We start from the raw sequence: 20,198 nt of genomic DNA on the forward strand, positions 1-20,198 counted from the left end.
CAAAGTTTAAAAATTTATACTGTATTTTTCATCACAGTCTGGATGTCGTGTCTGAATTTAGTTACTGGTAAAGTGTATTCATATCTTGATAGCATATTATATTGCTTTTGTGTTTTTCCATAAAGAATCGGTACGTCTCTTGGCCCAATATGGCAAAATGTAAATAGCTCTCTCAGGCAATACTGGAATAGCTGTTGTTCTTCAGAATTTTACTTCACAATATACACACCAACCTTGTAGTCAATAAATTCTAGATATATGTTTTTAAAAGAGGTATTATTGTGACATTAAGTTCATCCCATTTTGTGTTTTTTGTACAAAGGATGGTCATCATCATCTTCCTCTTTTTCCCTCTCAGGTTGTTGAAATATTTTCTTTGGTTGTGTCCTGTAAACAAATAATGATAAGGACTAGTGTTAGCAAACTTTTTCCTGTCACATCTAAAGTGACTTTGTTGACAAGAAATGCATGTCTGTAATAACATTAAAGGGCTGATAATTTACAAGAAAATGCTACACTTAGATAAAATTTTATCCACCTCAATCTTTAAAGGGGCATTATTAGCTGCCATCGAATTGACTTGAACTCTTTAATTTGGTTAAGAACATATTAAAATATGAACAAGAATTACAAAAGTCCTGCAAGAAACAATAAATATTTCATATCATAACAAGTGAAACTGTGAGCTACTGCTCACTGATGATACCCCCGCCGCAAGTGGATAATTTTAATAGTGTAAAAATATGTAAGTGTTTGGTAAACAGGAAGTTGTTGAGTGATGAATCTGAAAAAGCATCACACGGTAAAGCTGACTTATATAAACCCTGAAACCAAATTTCAGAAATCCTTGTATTGTAGTTCCTGAGAAAAATGTGACGAAAATTTTCAACTTGGCTATCATGTGTAAAATGATACAAGTGTTTGGTAAACAGGAAGTTGTTGAGCGATGAATCTGAAAACGCATCACACAGTATAGCTGACTCATATAAACCCTGAAACCAAATTTCAGAAATCCTTGTAATGTAGTTCCTGAGAAAGATGCGAGGAAAAATATTCATGGGACGGACGGACGGACGGACGGACTGACGGATGGATGGACTGACTGATGGACTGACGGACAGACAGAGGTAAAACAGTATACCCCCACTTTTTTAAAGCGGGGGGTATAATAAAGCATTCCATGTGTATTTTAGATGCCACCATCTTATTAACCATCAATAGAGAAATTCATAAACGTGATGAATCACTTGTTTTCAGTCCAATTTAAACTATCCTTTGTAATGTGTATGTAATGATTTTCACAATAAAAATAAAAGAACAGAGTTCCAATGTCCCCCGCATTGCACATAATTTATCTATCCAAGGTACAAGGGCAATAACTAAAAAAAACATTTTTTATATTAAATATCTAGAGAAATGAAGGCTTTTAAAAGTTTTATAAAAATCTGGCGAGAATTGTACACATAGGAGTGCTAACAATGCAATTTTCCATATTTCCAAGGGCATAACTTTAAAAAATAATTGATCAGCACTTATTTTTGAATTTGTCCGAGAAATTGATGATATAAACCTATAATACAAATTTCTTAAAAATCTGGCAAGAATTGTACATGTGAGAGCGCTAACCATGCAATTTTCCATAAAATCAATATTTTCAAGGGGCATAACTCTTTAAATAATAATTGGTCGGCACTGATTTTCGAACTCGTCAAAGACATTGATGATTTAAAGCTATAATATAAATTTCATAAAAATCTGGCAAGAATTGTACACATTAGAGCGCTCATAAGGCAATTTTCCATATAATCAATATTTCCAAGGTGAATAACACTTTTAAAAATAATTGATTGGCACTGATTTTCCAACTCGTCAAAGACATTGATGATATGAACCTATGATATAAGTTTCATAAAATATAAGAATTGTACACATGAGAGAGCTAACGATGCAATTTTCCATATAATTAATGTTTCCAAGGGGCATAACTCTTTTAAAAATAATTGATCAGCAATTATTTTCGAACTCCTGCAAGACATTGCTGAAATAAAGCTATGATATAAGTTTCATAAAAATCTGGCAAGAATTGTACATGTGAGAGCCCTAACAAGACTGGACAGACAGACAGACAGACAGACAGACTGACGCCCGGTATTTCTATGTTCCCCGCAACATGTTGCGCACAGGACAAAAATTAATTTTTACCCTCACCATTGAAAAAACCTTCAAAGTTTCTTTGGTCATAAGCCCCGATAAAAACATAAATATACAGACGAACAATGGTATACTGAAGATTTTTCTATGTCTGTTAGACTTCATGTTATTGATTAAAAAAATAAGACAATCATCTTTTTACCCTCTATAATAATGATTTTTTTGTGGGCTGAATCGGTCAATGAAATGGTGCTTCACAGTAGCATCCTTGTTTCAAGTTAAATTGTGATATTCGTTTCTTTTTAATTCCTAAACATGCTGAGCACATTTTCAACCCATATCAATTTAGAGTCATGTTAGAGTCTAGATGCAAAAGGACCCAAATGAGGTAGAATTATTGTCTTGGAAAACAATAATATATCAGCGATGTTTTTGAGGTTACTTTTTCTAAATTGAATCAAACTGTCTGCTAATAGCGAATCATTTTTTCTCATCACTTGTGTCCATCATCATCAGATAACTTTTACAAAATTTTCGACTCTGAAACTACTTAGTCAATTGGGACCAAACTTGGACACAATCTTCATTTTGGTATCTAGTTTCTAAATTGTGTCCAATCGTGCCTGCCTATCAACATGGCTGAAAATGGTAAAATACAAGCTTTGTCCATTATCAGAATGTTGTGATCTACTAATTTACACCAAAACTGTTAGACTACTCCTTGTATAGTAGTTATTGCCCTTAATTGACAATTTTTTTTTGATTTTTTTGTATTCTTGCCTATTATCTTGTAAACTATAATAGATGGAGAGAAACTTTAAATACCAAAAATATCATCAAGACAATATCTACAAATAAGTCAACATGGGTGAAATTGTGGGTTAACTCAGTTTTTAGTCTTTGGTGCTTTCAATAATTTGTCTTGTTTTCACACACATCTCCTTATGAGCTCCCTTCATTCTTTATGGTTTTTCATTTTTTGCAAGCACTTACTACTTTATTAACTGGTACATGTATTTTACATTAAAAATACCTGAAATTTTGTAAAATACATGTTCAGCTGGATCATAAACTAAAGCAAATGATCTGACAAAGTTAAAAATACAAACTTACTTCTGATAAGCTACATCCACCCAAAAAGGATTTTCTGCTGCTTCTTTAGCATGTCTCAGGATAGCCTCCCTTGGATTGCTCTCATATTTATCTGGTTTCCTTAGTATCATACTCTGTACAACATACTGTGACAAAGTAGCACCTTTTTCTGCTAATCGTCCTCCTTCACCTGTTCATTAAATTTCAAAATGTTTTTATCTATGAATACAGTTTGATAATGTTACCTAGCCGAATGAGATAAGTCTATTTAAATAATGTTAAATGATATGATAAAATTGAATTCATGATCCAGATTCATGCATATTATATAGTAATGTTTAGATTTCAAATATCCATAATGCTGAACTTCTTATAACTGTTTTCTTGCAGGTCCTTTTCCCTGGTAATTTTTAAACCTGTACAATATCAATCAAATATTTTATTTTTCAGATAAGAAATAAGCAGAAATTTTATTATATTTAATAAAAAAATATTTATTAAGAGTTGATTTTGGGGCTCAATGTAACATTCAACTTCAGTGAAAGGATTTTCAATGTTTTATAATAGCTTGATAGTAAAAATACTATAAATATCATAAATCAGATTGTTATATGGCCATACAAGAATTTTGTCCTGGCTTTAGTATTACCTGGTCCAGTTATAGGTAAATCTGGGCGTCTAGATTTTAAAGGGTCTTTGCGTTGTCTTTCTTCAAATTTCCTTGTACTTGTAGGTCTAGCTTCTCTGAACATTGGTAAGGCATATGCTGCAACAAAAATAATAAATCTTATCAAATATGATTAAATATTTGGTGTTTTGGTTTCTGTCAGTTGTATAACTACAAAAGAATTTTTGCAATTTTCATATTGTATCTTCTTTTAACAGATATATTTTATAGAGATTATTGATGGTTCTAAAAAGGAAAGGGGGTTTCTCAGCTACAATCTCATTGAAACACAACATGTAGCTGAGAAACTTCCTCCAGTTTAAAAGACCATAGATAATCTGCTCATCACTATTTTTCAAGGCAACTTCAATGACGTTACCTTATGACATCGCCACATTCTCACTCTATTGGACAGAGAAAAACCCACCTCAGCTTCAGATCACAAAGAAATTTCAAAGACAAATTTATGAAAATAGTAATTAATATTATATGAATATTTTTCAGAGATTAGCAAATATTCTTGAATTCACTTTCCTACTACAAACAAGAGTGCACACGCTGAAATGTCTCGCCTTCTTTACTAATCATTGATATTATGTTGATAGTCCTAAATATAAAGCTTTATTACAACTGTCACATAAACTTAACATTAACCAAGTAAACTAAACATTGACCAATGAACCATGAAAATGAGGTCAAGGTCAGATGAACCATGCTAGGCAGGCATGTACAGCTAACAATTCTTCCATACAACAAATATAGTTGACCTATTGCTTATAGTTTAAGAAAAACAGACAAAAACACAAAAACTTAACACTGAGCAATGAACCTTGAAAATGAGGTCAAGGTCAAATAAAACCTGCGTAACTGACATATAGATCATAAAATATTTCCATACACCAAATATAGTTGAACTATTGCATATAGTATTAGAAAAAAAGACCAAAACACAAAAACTTAACTCTGACCACTGAACCATGAAAATGAGGTCAAGGTAAGATGACACCTGCCAGCTAGACATGCACACCTTACAATCATTCCATACACCAAATATAGCTGACCTATTGCATGCAGTATTAGAAGGAAAGACCAAAACTCAAAAACTTAACTTTGACCACTGAACCATGAAAATAAGGTCAAGGTCAGATGACACCTGCCAGCTAGACATGTACACCTTACAATCATTCCATACACCAAATATAGTAGACCTATTGCATACAGTATAAGAAAAACAGACCAAAACACAAAAACTTAACTATAACCACTGAACCATGAAAATGAGGTCATGGTCAGATGACACCTGCCAGTTGGACATGTACACCTTACAGTCCTTCCATACACCGAATATACTAGACCTATTGCTTATAGTATCTGAGATATGGACTTGACCACGAAAACTTAACCTTGTTCACTGATCCATGAAATGAGGTCGAGGTCCAGTGAAAACTGTCTGACGGGCATGAGGACCTTGCAAGGTACGCACATACCAAATATAGTTATCCTATTACTTATAATAAGAGAGAATTTAACATTACAAAAAATCTGAACTTTTTTTTCAAGTAGTCACTGAACCATGAAAATGAGGTCAAGGACATTGGACATGTGACTGACGGAAACTTCGTAACATGAGGCATCCATATACAAAGTATGAAGCATCCAGGTCTTCCATCTTCTAAAATATAAAGCTTTTAAGAAGTTAGCTAACGCCGCCGCAGCCGCCGCCGGATCGCTATCCCTATGTCGAGCTTTCTGCGACAAAAGTCGCAGGCTCGACAAAAAATCAAAAATTTAATACAAGATGCCAATTTCACTATATAATGAGAAACTGATTAAGTTTTAGGCATTAAAGTAACTAGACATCATTGAGATGGGAGCCATCTCTGTGGGCCTCGCTGTAAATAATGTGTAGTAAAAAATTTGTATCTTTACCATAGGACATGGGGTTGTCAACTGAAACCAAAGTTTTTGACCTTGACCTTTGACCTAGGAAGTTGTACATACATTTTGACACACCCTCTGGTGTTGGTTAATATACATGTCAAGTATAAACTTTGAAATCATAACGGTTCTCAAGAGAGAGAGCAGACACAATCTTTACCATAGGACATGGGGTTGTCAACTGAAACCAAAGTTTTTGACCTTGACCTTTGACCTAGGAAGTTGTACATACATTTTGACACACCCTCTGGTGTTGGTTAATATACATGTCAAGTATAAACTTTGAAATCATAACGGTTCTCAAGAGAGAGAGCAGACACAATCTTTACCATAGGACATGGGGTTGTCAACTGAAACCAAAGTTTTTGACCTTGACCTTTGACCTAGGAAGTTGTACATACATTTTGATACACCCTCTGGTGTTGGTTAATATACATGTCAAGTATAAACTTTGAAATCATAACGGTTCTCAAGAGAGAGAGCAGACACAATCTTTACCATAGGACATGGGGTTGTCAACTGAAACCAAAGTTTTTGACCTTGACCTTTGACCTAGGAAGTTGTACATACATTTTGACACACCCTCTGGTGTTGGTTAATATACATGTCAAATATAAAGTATGAAATTATAACGGTTCTCTAGATATAGAGTGGACACAATTTGTTACGGACGGACGGACTGATCACTATAGGGCGACCCGCCACTAGGCGGGGCCCTAATTAATGAGGAGAAGTGTATTTAAGATTTCTTACAGAGAGATGGAAAAACATAAAATTAAAGAACAGACAAAAACACAGCAGCTCTAAAAGACAGTGGAGGTAGCTAAAACAAACTCAAGTACTCCATAATAGAAAATCATAAATGCTTTCAAACTCATTTCAGATGGATGGATGAATAATTACAGAATGGGAGAACAGACTAACAAACAGACATTCTGAAAAATGGGTAGAGGGAGTTGAACTTAACTAAACTTCTGTCTAATAGAATATCTTTAAGCTTTCAAACCTACTTTTTCATAAGTTAACAAAAAAACTTACGTGTGATAATCTGTCTAGTTGACAATACTTGCATCTGTTTGGACTCCCTGGGTTTCTTAACAACACAGAGTAGTGCTCCTCTGAAAAGATAATGAATCATTTCATTTAAGTTGACTATAAGTTACAGTTAAACCTTCATTAAGCACTCACTCATGCCATGATAGGAAGTATTAAAATTGAACAGTGACCTTTTAAAAAAGGTTCTAAAAAAATTCTGAATCCAACATCATTCGTTGATGGGACCGCGGCAAATTGTTTTAGTGTTTACAATTGGTAGAGTTATCGTTCTTGAAGCAGTGAAATAAAGAAATGGTAGATTCCAGTGTTGTAAATAGGAAGAAAACTTTCAAAATGTGTTAATATTCTTGGAGAAATAAGTTGGTGATACTTTTTTCAATGGGAATTCACGAATTCACCTCCTATTGATCGATTTTGGAAGCAAACAGGTTTGGATTCTCATATTGACCTCGATACTGAACACATATTTTTGTCATGATTATATTGGTAGTAAATACCAATAATGACGATTTCGTGCAACAAAAAAACAATAAAATGCTCCAGGGCGCAGCTTGATACGACCGCAGAGGTCGAACCCTGAACAGTTGGGGCAAGTATGGACACAACATTCAAGCTTGATACAGCTTTGCATTTGGATTGTGATTAAATATTTGACACAGCATAGGTTTCTGACACAGAATGAATGTGGTCTAAGAACTTAAAAATTTTAAATTGTACATTCACCTATTATGGTCCAATATCCAACATCTAAATACATGGTTAGATTCAGCATATCAAAGAACCCCAAGAATTCAATTTTTGATGAAATCAAACAAAGTTTAATTTTGGACCCTTTTGACCTCAATGTGGACAAAGTTGATAACGGGGCCCAAAAATCAAAAATCTAAATACATGGTTAGATTCAGCATATCAAAGAACCCCATATATTCAATTTTTGTTGAAATCAAACAAAGTTTAATTTTGGACCCCGATTTTGACCAACTTGAAAACTGGGCCCATAATCAAAAATCTAAATACATGTTTAGATTCAGCATATCAAAGAACCCTTAGAATTCATTTTTTGTTAAAATCAAACTAAGTTGAATTTTGGACCCTTTGGACCTTAATGTAGACCAATTTGAAAACAGAACCAAAAATTAAGAATCTAAATACACGGTTAGATTCATCATATCAAAGAACCCCAATAATTCAATTTTTGATAAAAATCAAACAAAGTTTAATTTTGGACCCTTTGGACCTCAATGTGGACCAATTTAAAAACGGGGCCCAAAATCCAAAAACTAAATACACGGTTAGATTCAGCATATTAAAGAACCCCAAGAATTCAAGAATAAACCCCATTGAAATTGGTCAAGAAATAAGCAATTTATACGAAGTATCTTCTTTTGCACAATACTGTGCAATTAAATATTTCTTGCTATTGCGCAATACTGTACAATTGACAATTTCTTGCTATTGCGCAATATTGTGCTATTGGATATTTCTTGCTATTGCACAATACTGTGCAATTGAAGATTTCTTGCTATTGCGCAATACCGTGCAATTGAAGATTTCTTGCTATTGTGCAATACTGTGCAATTGAAAATTTCTTGCTATTGCACAATACTTATTACATAATAATTTACACATCCTGTTTGGTGTGTATCTCCTTCCATATCATTATTATTTGCTTTTAAATATAAATCAGAAATAACCAACTTAAAATGGAAAATTTTAAAAGAAAAGAAAAAGGAAAAAAAGAAAAAAAAAGGAAAAAAAAAAAAATCCCCCCCCCCAAATTTTTTGAACCCCTTATGATTCATCACCCCCAAACTCAATCCCAGCCTTCCCTTTGTGGTATGGTACCTTGCAGTACAATTTCAGAGAGATCCATACACTTGAACACAAGTTATTGTCTGGAAACTAGAAAAATGTGTTTTTTGGCCCCTTTTTGGCCCCACATTTCTAAACGTCTAGGGCAATTACCCCCAAACTCAAACCCAGCTTTCCCTTTGTGATATGGAAACTTGTAGTACAATTTCAGTAAGATCCATACACTTACACACAAGTTATTGTCCTGAAACTAGAAAAATGCTTGTTTTTTGCCCCTTTTTTGCCCCTAATTCCTAAAATATTGAGGCAATTACCCCCATCATCAATCCCAGCCTTCCCTTTGTGGTATGGTACCTTGCAGTACAATTTCAGAGAGATCCATACACTTGAACACAAGTTATTGTCTGGAAACTAGAAAAATGCTTGTTTTTTGCCCCTTTTTTGGCCCCTAATTCCTAAAATTTTGAGGCAATTACCCCCAAAATCAATCCCAGCATTCCTTTTGTGATATGGAACCTTGTGGTACAATGTCAGAGTGATCCATACACTAACACACAAGTTATGTCTGGAAGTTACAAAAATGCTTATTTTTGGCCCCTTTTTGGCCCCTAATTCCTTTACTGTTGGTACCATAACCCCCAAAATCAATCCCAACCTTTCTTTTGTGGTATTGAACCTTGTGGTAAAATTTCATAGAGATCCATTCACTTAAACTAAAGTTAGAGTGCGAAAAACCAATGTGTCTTCGGACGACGCTGGACGACGACGACGACGCCAACGTCATACCAATATACGACCACAAAAAATTTTTTGCGGTCGTATAAAAACTGGAGCTTTTATGCCCTATAATATAAACTGAATCACTGACACATTTTTAATATACACATATGTCTGAATCTCCTCAGTATCAAATTCCTTATGTGAAAGAAATATTATATAAACTGGATAATGGTCTGCATGACATATGAAATCACTAAAGTTGCTCATTCTTCATATAATAGTTCAATTGTTTATATAACACAAGTTTCTTAACAGAGAATTCTTAAAAAGTGATGCAATAAAAAGTTATATACATACATGTATGAGACATGTATCATGCATTTATAATGGGTGACAAGGCAGAGTTGTCCTCCCTTTAAAAAATTTGAAAGGCAACCATTTTATTGATTGATTGCTGCTTAATGCTATGCACCAATTATTACATGCATATGTAGGACAATAGCATTACCATGCAATGTGATTATATAAGGAGTACTAATGACAAATTTACCTGTGACTTTTTTTTGGATCGTAGAATAACTTAACAATGCCATCTGCACTACCTACAACTATTTGATTTAACCTTGGATGCCATAAACATCTGACTACACTCTGAAATGAAGAATAAAAAGAAATAGTAATGTTACATATTTGCTGTCTACTAATTTGTTTAATCATAATAATAATTCAATGGCAAATTTATGAAATCAGATGTACATGTATATTAAAATTACAAATTACAATTTATAAGCTAATCCTGCAAAATAAATTTTTACTATTTTGTTTGGGTTTTTTAACCAAAAGCTAGCTTTAGTGCTTTTCCCTAGAAAATAAAGTGTTTATGAATCAGTAAATGATAAGTAACTAGAATCTTTTTATGCCTAATGCAATTTGATTGAACCATTCAAAGTATATATTATTATCATGCAAGAATAGAGTTAATATCTGATATGGAGCTATATTGTGGATTAAAAGGTATGTATTGTTCTGAAATTTATATATCATGATTTAAATGACATTCACTTTCGTTTAGTTTCATTAGCAAACAAGTGAATCTGTGAGCTACTTCTCACTAATGATACCCCCGCCCCGCTAAAAGTATAAGGTAAACAGGAAGTTGTTGAGTGATGAATCTGAAAACACATCACACAGTATAGCTGACTCATATAAACCCTGAAACCAAATTTCAGAAATCCTTGTAATGTAGTTCCTGAGAAAGATGCGAGGAAAAATATTCATGGGACGAACGGACGGACTGATGAATGGATGGACTGACGGACAGACAGAGGTAAAACAGCATATCCCCACTTTTTTGAAGCGGGGGTATAAAAAACCAACAAAGACTTTATTGATTACCCATTTAAAACTTTTTAAACGTAGATTTAAAAATTGGAAAAGAAAACTTTATTTGACAAGTAGTCAAGACTGTACCAAATTACATGAAAACTGCCAGTGAATTACAAGAGAAATTTAGAGCTTTCCTGTTCAATTGTAACACAATATCTCTCTCAATTTAAACATAAGCATTTATTAACATGCTACATGCAATAGTTTTTACATTTGGAAGACAACAGTTGAAAATTAGGAATCTGATAAATTAAAACTATAAATATCAGAAGAATTCAAGATCTCTATCATAAATAGCTTAAGCTTCCCTTAGATAATTCATTCATTACTTCATTTTTGTTATGTTTTCCAATTTGAAAATGAAGCTAGCAATCAATCAAGAAGATGTAAATTTTATAAGGTATCTAAACAAATGTTTTGGATTAAAATTTCTTCAATAGAATCTTTATAGAATGGAAAATTTACAAGAAATATCTTACTGTATCTGATATTTCAATTTCTGTCACAGTATCAAGTGTCTGTCTGTCCATAAATAGCAGCTTGCCTTTACCTTGACCTTTTTTAATTGACAAACCAGTTATCACCATTCTGTCATCTGGACTGAATATACAGTCAGTACTATATAAATCAATAAAAAATATTATTAAAACATCAATAAACAGTAAAGTAAAATAAATAATAGAAGGAATATACCAGGCGGACATTCATTCCATTCAGGAAAATGTTTGCCTATATTATGGCAATTAACCATGTGATATCTGATACCACGGGACATTCATTCTATTCAGGATAATGTTTACCTATATTATGGCAATAAACCATGTGATATCAGATACCACTTGTAATGTTTTGATGCCACCTTCTGTCTGTCATTATCTTGAGCATCACTCTGTTGTCAAATAAATCGTGAATCAATTTTTTTAAGGATTGGAAGAGTTATATTTTTAGAAATAAATGCTGCCAAACAGTTTCTATGTATACAGCTGAGGTGTAATTCTGTAAGAAGGTACAAAATGCATATTTGATCTGTAACTCACAACACTTATAGAACAAAAATACAAAATAGGAGATGTGGTATGATTGCTAATGAGACAACTACCTACTATAGTTCAAATGATGAGGATGATAGTAATCATAGGGCACTCATACAGTGTAGTTAATTACAATTGGATCTGACATGAAAAATGTGAAACAATTACCTTATTTATAATAATTTAATTTATGAAAAAATAAATATGACAAACACGAACCAATGACAACCACTGAATTAAAGGTTGCTGACTTGGGACAGCTACATTTAATAATGTGGTGGGGTTAAACATGTTTGTCATGTTACAGCCTTCTGCTCTACTGCATACTTAATCACATATAGCTGACTAAAAAATCTATCAAATTAGGTTCAATTTCAACGTAATTTATGAGTTTCTGCACACAAGCTTACATTATGGAGGTTATTTCAGAATCTTTCGGGCTTTCTGAATTCAAATCATAGGTTTGTAAGAAAAGAATATCAGAAATTAATTTAAATCTAATTATAACCTAACCTTTAAATTACTTGTTTGTTTGTGTGTTGCCACACATATTCTCGAGGTAATTAAAAAGATATCTACTTTTGTTGGTAATCAGTACTACCTAATGCATGTTGTCCGGTATAAATAGAAAAAAAATAAATTGCTTAAGAAGACTTTTTTAAAATTATCAAACTGGTAAATAAAAATTAATATACATTGTAAAAACTTTTCATTTGGAAGTTTAATGTATGAAACCAGATTTAGATATATAATCTATTAAATATAGGATTAAAATACATGTAAAACAAAATATTATTAACAAGAGTGCACACGCTGAAATGTCTCGCCTTCTTTACTAATCATTGATATTATGTTGATAGTCCTAAATATAAAGCTTTATTACAACTGTCACATAAACTTAACATTAACCAAGTAAACTAAACATTGACCAATGAACCATGAGAATGAGGTCAAGGTCAGATGAACCATGCTAGGCAGGCATGTACAGCTACCAATTCTTCCATACAACAAATATAATTGACCTATTGCTTATAGTTTAAGAAAAACAGACCAAAACACAAAAACTTAACACTGAGCAATGAACCTTGAAAATGAGGTCAAGGTCAAATAAAACCTGTGTGACTGCCAAATAGATCATAAAATATTTCCATACACCAAATATAGTTGAACTATTGCATAAAGTATTAGAAAAAAGGACCAAAACTCAAAAAACTTAACTTTGACCACTGAACCATGAAAATGAGGTCAAGGTCAGATGACACCTGCCCGCTAGACATGTACACCTTACAATCATTCCATACACCAAATATAGTAGACCTATGGCATACAGTATAAGAAAAACAAACCAAAACACAAAAACTTAACTATAACCACTGAACCATGAAAATGAGGTCAAGGTCAGATGACACCTGCCAGTTGGACATGTACACCTTACAGTCCTTCCATACACCGAATATACTAGACCTATTGCTTATAGTATCTGAGATATGGACTTGACCACCAAAACTTAACCTTGTTCACTGATCCATGAAATGAGGTCGAGGTCAAGTGAAAACTGTCTGACGGGCATGAGGACCTTGCAAGGTACGCACATACCAAATATAGTTGAACTATTGCATATAGTACTAGAAAAAAAGACCAAAACTCAAAAACTTAACTTTGACCACTGAACCATGAAAATGAGGTCAAGGTCAGATGACACCTGCCCGCTACACATGTACACCTTACAATCATTCCATACACCAAATATAGTAGACCTATGGCATACAGTATAAGAAAAACAGACCAAAACACAAAAACTTAACTATAACCACTGAACCATGAAAATGAGGTCAAGGTCGGATGACACCTGCCAGTTGGACATGTACACCTTACAGTCCTTCCATACACCAAATATACTAGACCTATTGCTTATAGTATCTGAGATATGGACTTGACCACCAAAACTTAACCTTGTTCACTGATCCATGAAATGAGGTCGAGGTCAAGTGAAAACTGTCTGACGGGCATGAGGACCTTGCAAGGTACGCACATACCAAATATAGTTATCCTATTACTTATAATAAGAGAGAATCTTACATTACAAAAAATCTTAACTTTTTTTTCAAGTAGTCACTGAACCATGAAAATGAGGTCAAGGACATTGGACATGTGACTGACGGAAACTTCGTAACATGAGGCATCCATATACAAAGTATGAAGCATCCAGACCTTCCACCTTCTAAAATATAAAGCTTTTAAGAAATTAGCTAACGCCGCCGCCGCCGTAGCCGGATCACTATCCCTATGTCGAGCTTTCTGCGACAAAAGTCGCAGGCTCGACAAAAATCAGGTATAAAAAGAACTAGAGTTACTTCCCATTAAAAATATTTCAAGTCAGTAAACTTTTTTCTATACAAATAGCAACCAACAATAAAACATATTTATTCCAATTTCAATCAGTTTTAAAAATCAATCAATGGGGAAAAACTTGCTTGCACAATTAAACTAACAACTAAGAATGCAGGTAGGTTTTCATTTCTGTGTGAGATCAATGAAAAGTGTAAGGTGCCCTCTATTGAAGCATGTCTCACAGGAGCTCCATTGTGGATATGAGTGTCTGGATGGAGGGTTCTTCATTTTAGTATTTTTTTAATTTCAAAAGACATTTTTCTCTATTTTTTATCTCCCCCCCCCCCCCCCCCCCCCCACCCCCATTATTCTCTATTCTTTCTATTTTAGCACCCCATTATTCTATAAACTTTATTTTTTTTACTATCTTTCTCTACTCTTTTTCTTTTTTGCCTTTTTTCTGAACTTTTCCCCTATTATTCTCTATTCTGTAAACCCAATCCAGACCCTCATATGATTTTTGTTAAAAAAAAGTGTTATCTTCCATTATTTCATATGAGTGGATACTGTAAATTCAGAAATTATTGCGAGGTTTTTATTAATGCGAATAGTGCGACTAAGTTAGTATCGCAATAATTGGAACTCGCATTCAGATATCTGATATTTGCATATGTATGCAGAATTTCCTGAAATCGCAATAATTATTCACGCATTATTGTCCATTCTTCATAAATCGCAATAACAAATGCATGCAGTAATTTCTGAATTTACAGTAGTATACCACACATTGATAATAAACAAATAAAATTCTTGGTACTATTGGTAAATAGTTCAATAAAAATTAAAAGTATAGAAGAATAATTGTGACAATAATGGAATCCACCAAGCCAGATGCGGATCCAGGATTTTGAAAAAGGGGGGCCGTGGTCCCCCAAACTAGACAAAATTTGTAGTGGAACCGGTAAATAGTCTGGATTAACCATAAATGAAACTCAATAAGGGGGCCCAGGCACACCCTCTAAATCAGCCCCTGCAAGCAAATCCATATATTCCAAATATAAGCTGTTCAGTTTATATGTATGGAAACAGATAAATTTAAGAAGTACTAGTATTTTAAATACAAACAACTTCATGCACTAGTATCTGCCAATAAATATAGAACAAACACATTTACCCAACAGTGTTACTAAATTTATTTGGTTCTTCAACTGAATTAATTAAAGTTAAGCTGTATGTATATAACACTTACACTGGAAAGAAGTTTGTTAATCCATCCCTGCTTACAAGTGGTGTTTTGAAGTTTCTTATGTCCCATAATTTGACAGTATCGTCACCTGAAAATAAGGATAAAGTACTGGTAACTGGATGTAAGCTTATATTTAAAATAAAATGGGAATGAATGGCAATGTGTAAATTACCTTGTTAAGTGTAAAGATCTTACATCAGTGATCACTATAAATGTCTTCTCTATAACTATGTATATGGTTTATTGAGAATAAAGATATATATAACTAAATTAAGGTGTTTTTTTTAGCATTTTTTTTATCAATGAATTTTTTTATCGATAAGAACCTGAAATTATTGTTTCCCCAATATCATGGGAGAGCTTTTCCTGGGCACAAATCTGGACAACTATTTTTCTCTTTGATTTTGTTCATGAATATTCTAATTTAAAATTTTTAGCAATTAATTTTTTAAATCTCATATACTGATGTTGTTACCTCCCCTGGATGCTAAGACCCTGTCATCATACGAAAAGCATAAACAGGAAGTGTCTGTACCATTCATATGTGCTGTTCTGCTCACCATTCCAACATTAACCTGGCAACAGAAAAATTACATCCAGATTATAGGCCAACAATAAGCATATACCGATCATCTGCCACCCATTTCCAATTCAATAAATACTTGATATAAAAAAAAAAAGATTGAGGTCAATTACATATCTTCAAAAAGTTATGGATGATTTTTTTTATCATGAGCCTTCATTCAAAGTGAGTAGGTTTCCGAAGGGTTAAAATTGGCCCTAAGATTTTAATATTTTTTTAATCATGCCAAAATACTACAAATTACACATAAAAATAGTTATATTGCAACTAATACAAAATAACTTGTTTTTGGCAGATCACATTATAAATTATAAAGTAATGACCCCTTGATGATGCTTTATTTGTGTTGTAATGTCAGGTTTGATCCAGAAGTGTTTTGTGTCCAGATATTCAATTTAACCTTTAAGTTACAGAACATTTTGGATCAAAGGTAGTGGCCAAGGTTTTCGTAAAGCTTGTAGGTCAGTAAATACACAAAATCATCGTGTTTTGACAATATATTCAAATGTGCTGACTTTGGGGCCTATAATGTACCCTTAAAAAGAAATTTGTTTACCTAACATTCAAGCTTCTGAATTCTATGTTAATTATAAGTTTGATACAAGAGTGCACACGCTGAAATGTCTCGCCTTCTTTACTAATCATTGATATTATGGTGATAGTCCTAAATATAAAGCTTTATTACAACTGTCACATAAACTTAACATTAACCAAGTAAACTAAACATTGACCAATGAACCATGAAAATTAGGTCAAGGTCAGATGAACCATGCTAGGCAGGCAACAGCTAACAATTCTTCCATACAACAAATATAGTTGACCTATTGCTTATAGTTTAAGAAAAACAGACCAAAACACAAAAACTTAACACTGAGCAATGAACCTTGAAAATGAGGTCAAGGTCAAATAAAACCTGCGTGACTGCCAAATAGATCATAAAATATTTCCATACACCAAATATAGTTGAACTATTACATATAGTATTAGAAAAAAAGACCAAAACTCAAAAAACTTAACTTTGACCACTGAACCATGAAAATGAGGTCAAGGTCAGATGACACCTGCCCGCTAGACATGTACTCCTTACAATCATTCCATACACCAAATATAGTAGACCTATGGCATACAGTATAAGAAAAACAGACCAAAACACAAAAACTTAACTATAACCACTGAACCATGAAAATGAGGTCAAGGTCAGATGACACCTGCCAGTTGGACATGTACACCTTACAGTCCTTCCATACACCGAAAAATACTAGACCTATTGCTTATAGTATCTGAGATATGGACTTGACCACCAAAACTTAACCTTGTTCACTGATCCATGAAATGAGGTCGAGGTCAAGTGAAAACTGTCTGACGGGCATGAGGACCTTGCAAGGTACGCACATACCAAATATAGTTGAACTATTGCATATAGTATTAGAAAAAAAGACCAAAACTCAAAAACTTAACTTTGACCACTGAACCATGAAAATGAGGTCAAGGTCAGATGACACCTGCCCGCTACACATGTACACCTTACAATCATTCCATACACCAAATATAGTAGACCTATGGCATACAGTATAAGAAAAACAGACCAAAACACAAAAACTTAACTATAACCACTGAACCATGAAAATGAGGTCAAGGTCAGATGACACCTGCCAGTTGGACATGTACACCTTACAGTCCTTCCATACACCGAATATACTAGACCTATTGCTTATAGTATCTGAGATATGGACTTGACCACCAAAACTTAACCTTGTTCACTGATCCATGAAATGAGGTCGAGGTCAAGTGAAAACTGTCTGACGGGCATGAGGACCTTGCAAGGTACGCACATACCAAATACAGTTATCCTATTACTTATAATAAGAGAGAATCTAACATTACAAAAAATCTTAACTTTTTTTTCAAGTAGTCACTGAACCATGAAAATGAGGTCAAGGACATTTGACATGTGACTGACGGAAACTTCGTAACATGAGGCATCCATATACAAAGTATGAAGCATCCAGACCTTCCACCTTCTAAAATATAAAGCTTTTAAGAAGTTAGCTAACGCCGCCGTCGCGGCCGGATCACTATCCCTATGTCGAGCTTTCTGCGACAAAAGTCGCAGGCTTGACAAAAAACTGACAAGAATTTTACATGTGAAAGTGCTTTTTTTCCATGTAATTAATATTTCTAAGGGCATCCCTTTAAAAATAATTGATCTGCCCTGGTTCTTGAACTTGTATGAGTCATTACTCATAAAAGTTTGATAAAAATGTGCTCTGCCTGGAGCAGCTGGATGCGACCGCAGAGGTCAAACTCTGAACAGTTGGGGAAAGTATGGACACAATATTCAAGCTTGATACAGCTCTGAATTTGGATAGTGATTAAATATTTGACACCTTATAGATTTCTGACTAAGAATAAATGTGGTCAGATAACTTAAAAATTTGAAATGGGACATTTAATCTACTTAATGGTCCAATATCCAAAATGTAATTCCATTGTTAGATTCAGCATATAAAAAAAAACCATGAATTCAAACAAAGTTTAATTTTGGACCCTTTGAACCTTAATATGGACAAATTTGAAAACAGGGCCCAAAATTAAAAATCTGAATGCACAGTAAGATTCAGCATATCATAGAACCACAAGAATTCATTTTTTGATGAAATCAAACAAAGTCTAATTTTGGACCCTTTGGACCTCAATGTAGACCTATTTAAAAATGTCCAAATATCCAATATAGTAATACATGGTAAAAATTGAAGATTTCTTGCTGTTGGGCAATACTTAGTTCTGTTTACAAACTAAATATAATAATTTAAACATCCTGTTTGGTGTGTATCTCCTGCCATATCAGTATTTGTTGTTTCTTTATATAGATCAGAAATAATTTATGTTAGAACCAGCTTAGCCAGTATTAAAAAAGTCTTGTTTTTGGCCCCTATTTGGCCTCTAGTTTCTTAACGATTAAAGCCAAACCACAAAGTCGACCCCAACCTTCTGTGTGTGGTATGGAACCTTGTGGTACAATTTCATAGAGATCCATTGACTAATACATAAGTATTTGTTCAGAAACCAGAAAAACCTGGCAACAATTGTATATGATGGACACATGGACTGATGCCCTGTATTTCTTTGTCCCCTGCAATGTGTCATGTGAGGGACAAAAATTAATTTTGATAATGAGACTGACACACAAAGAACTCAAATGTTTGATATGGTTTCAGATTTTGGGTGAAAATGAAAACACTACTGTAAAAATGTACATTGCACATTCTTTCAAATCTTTAGACAATTTCACAAAACATATTGCTTATAATCAAGAATGTTCATTAAAATAAAACGGTCTTTTCAGTAACTAATATATCTATATTTATAGATAGCAAATACATGGATTAATGAATAACCATGAATCAAGTACAGATTTCACAATTCTTCAATCAATCCATGAAAACTGGTACATGTACTAGTGAAAATAAATGAAGTCATTATATCAAAAACTTACAAAATTTTTATTATGGTCCCATATTTGTATGGAACCATCCTGACAACCACATGCTACCCATCGTCCATCATTACTATAACAACAAGCTGTGGGAATACATTTTCTTCCTTGTTGTGTTTTAGGTTTCATTATATTTTTATGTTTTTTGCATCCTGTGTTTACATCCCAAAGTCTAACAGATCTGAAATATCAAACAAAATATTTGTCACTTACAATTTTGAATCTTTTACAATTGATAAAAATGCTATTTTTTTAATGTAAATGCAGAACTGTTTTTAATGGCAAATTACAACTTAATATTTAAATGCGACATTTTTCATATTAATCAGTTATAAATCAAAATGATTTCAAAATTTAGTGAACAGGAATAAATGCTGTCATATTTTACCAAATTTTAAGGATTACAGTGCTACCTTATGATTTTTTTCATGATACGTATAAAAAGTAAAATCACAAAAATACTGAACTCCGAGGAAAATTCAAAAAGGAAAGTCCCCAATCAAATGGCAAAATCAAAAGTTCAAACACATCAAACGAATGGATAACAACTGTCATATTCCTGACTTGGTACAGGCATTTTCTTAAGTAGAAAATGGTGGATTTAACCTGGTTTTATAGCTAGCTAAACCTCTCACTTGTATGACAGTCGCATCAAACTCCATATAACATATAACTTTCTACATATAACA

The 20,198-nt window shown here is 33.4% G+C and overlaps 1 protein-coding gene across 1 annotated transcript in view; it reads right to left on the reverse strand.

The window, feature by feature from the left end:
* LOC127727684 (WD repeat-containing protein 70-like) overlaps positions 1–20,198 on the reverse strand; it is a 38,634-nt gene continuing 18,436 nt past the window's right edge. Inside the window, exons 8-16 of the mRNA XM_052234801.1 lie at positions 19,510–19,690; positions 15,906–16,005; positions 15,434–15,518; positions 11,302–11,440; positions 9,987–10,087; positions 6,887–6,966; positions 3,893–4,009; positions 3,265–3,433; positions 1–387 (exon numbers count right to left, since the gene is read on the reverse strand). Coding sequence (XP_052090761.1) covers positions 294–387; positions 3,265–3,433; positions 3,893–4,009; positions 6,887–6,966; positions 9,987–10,087; positions 11,302–11,440; positions 15,434–15,518; positions 15,906–16,005; positions 19,510–19,690 — 1,066 coding nt within the window. The 3' untranslated portion in view covers positions 1–293. The remainder of the gene's footprint in view (positions 388–3,264; positions 3,434–3,892; positions 4,010–6,886; positions 6,967–9,986; positions 10,088–11,301; positions 11,441–15,433; positions 15,519–15,905; positions 16,006–19,509; positions 19,691–20,198) is intronic.

The sequence above is a fragment of the Mytilus californianus genome, unplaced genomic scaffold, assembly GCF_021869535.1.
Source record: "Mytilus californianus isolate M0D057914Y unplaced genomic scaffold, xbMytCali1.0.p SCAF_1, whole genome shotgun sequence".
Classification (NCBI taxonomy): Eukaryota; Metazoa; Mollusca; class Bivalvia; order Mytilida; family Mytilidae; genus Mytilus; species Mytilus californianus.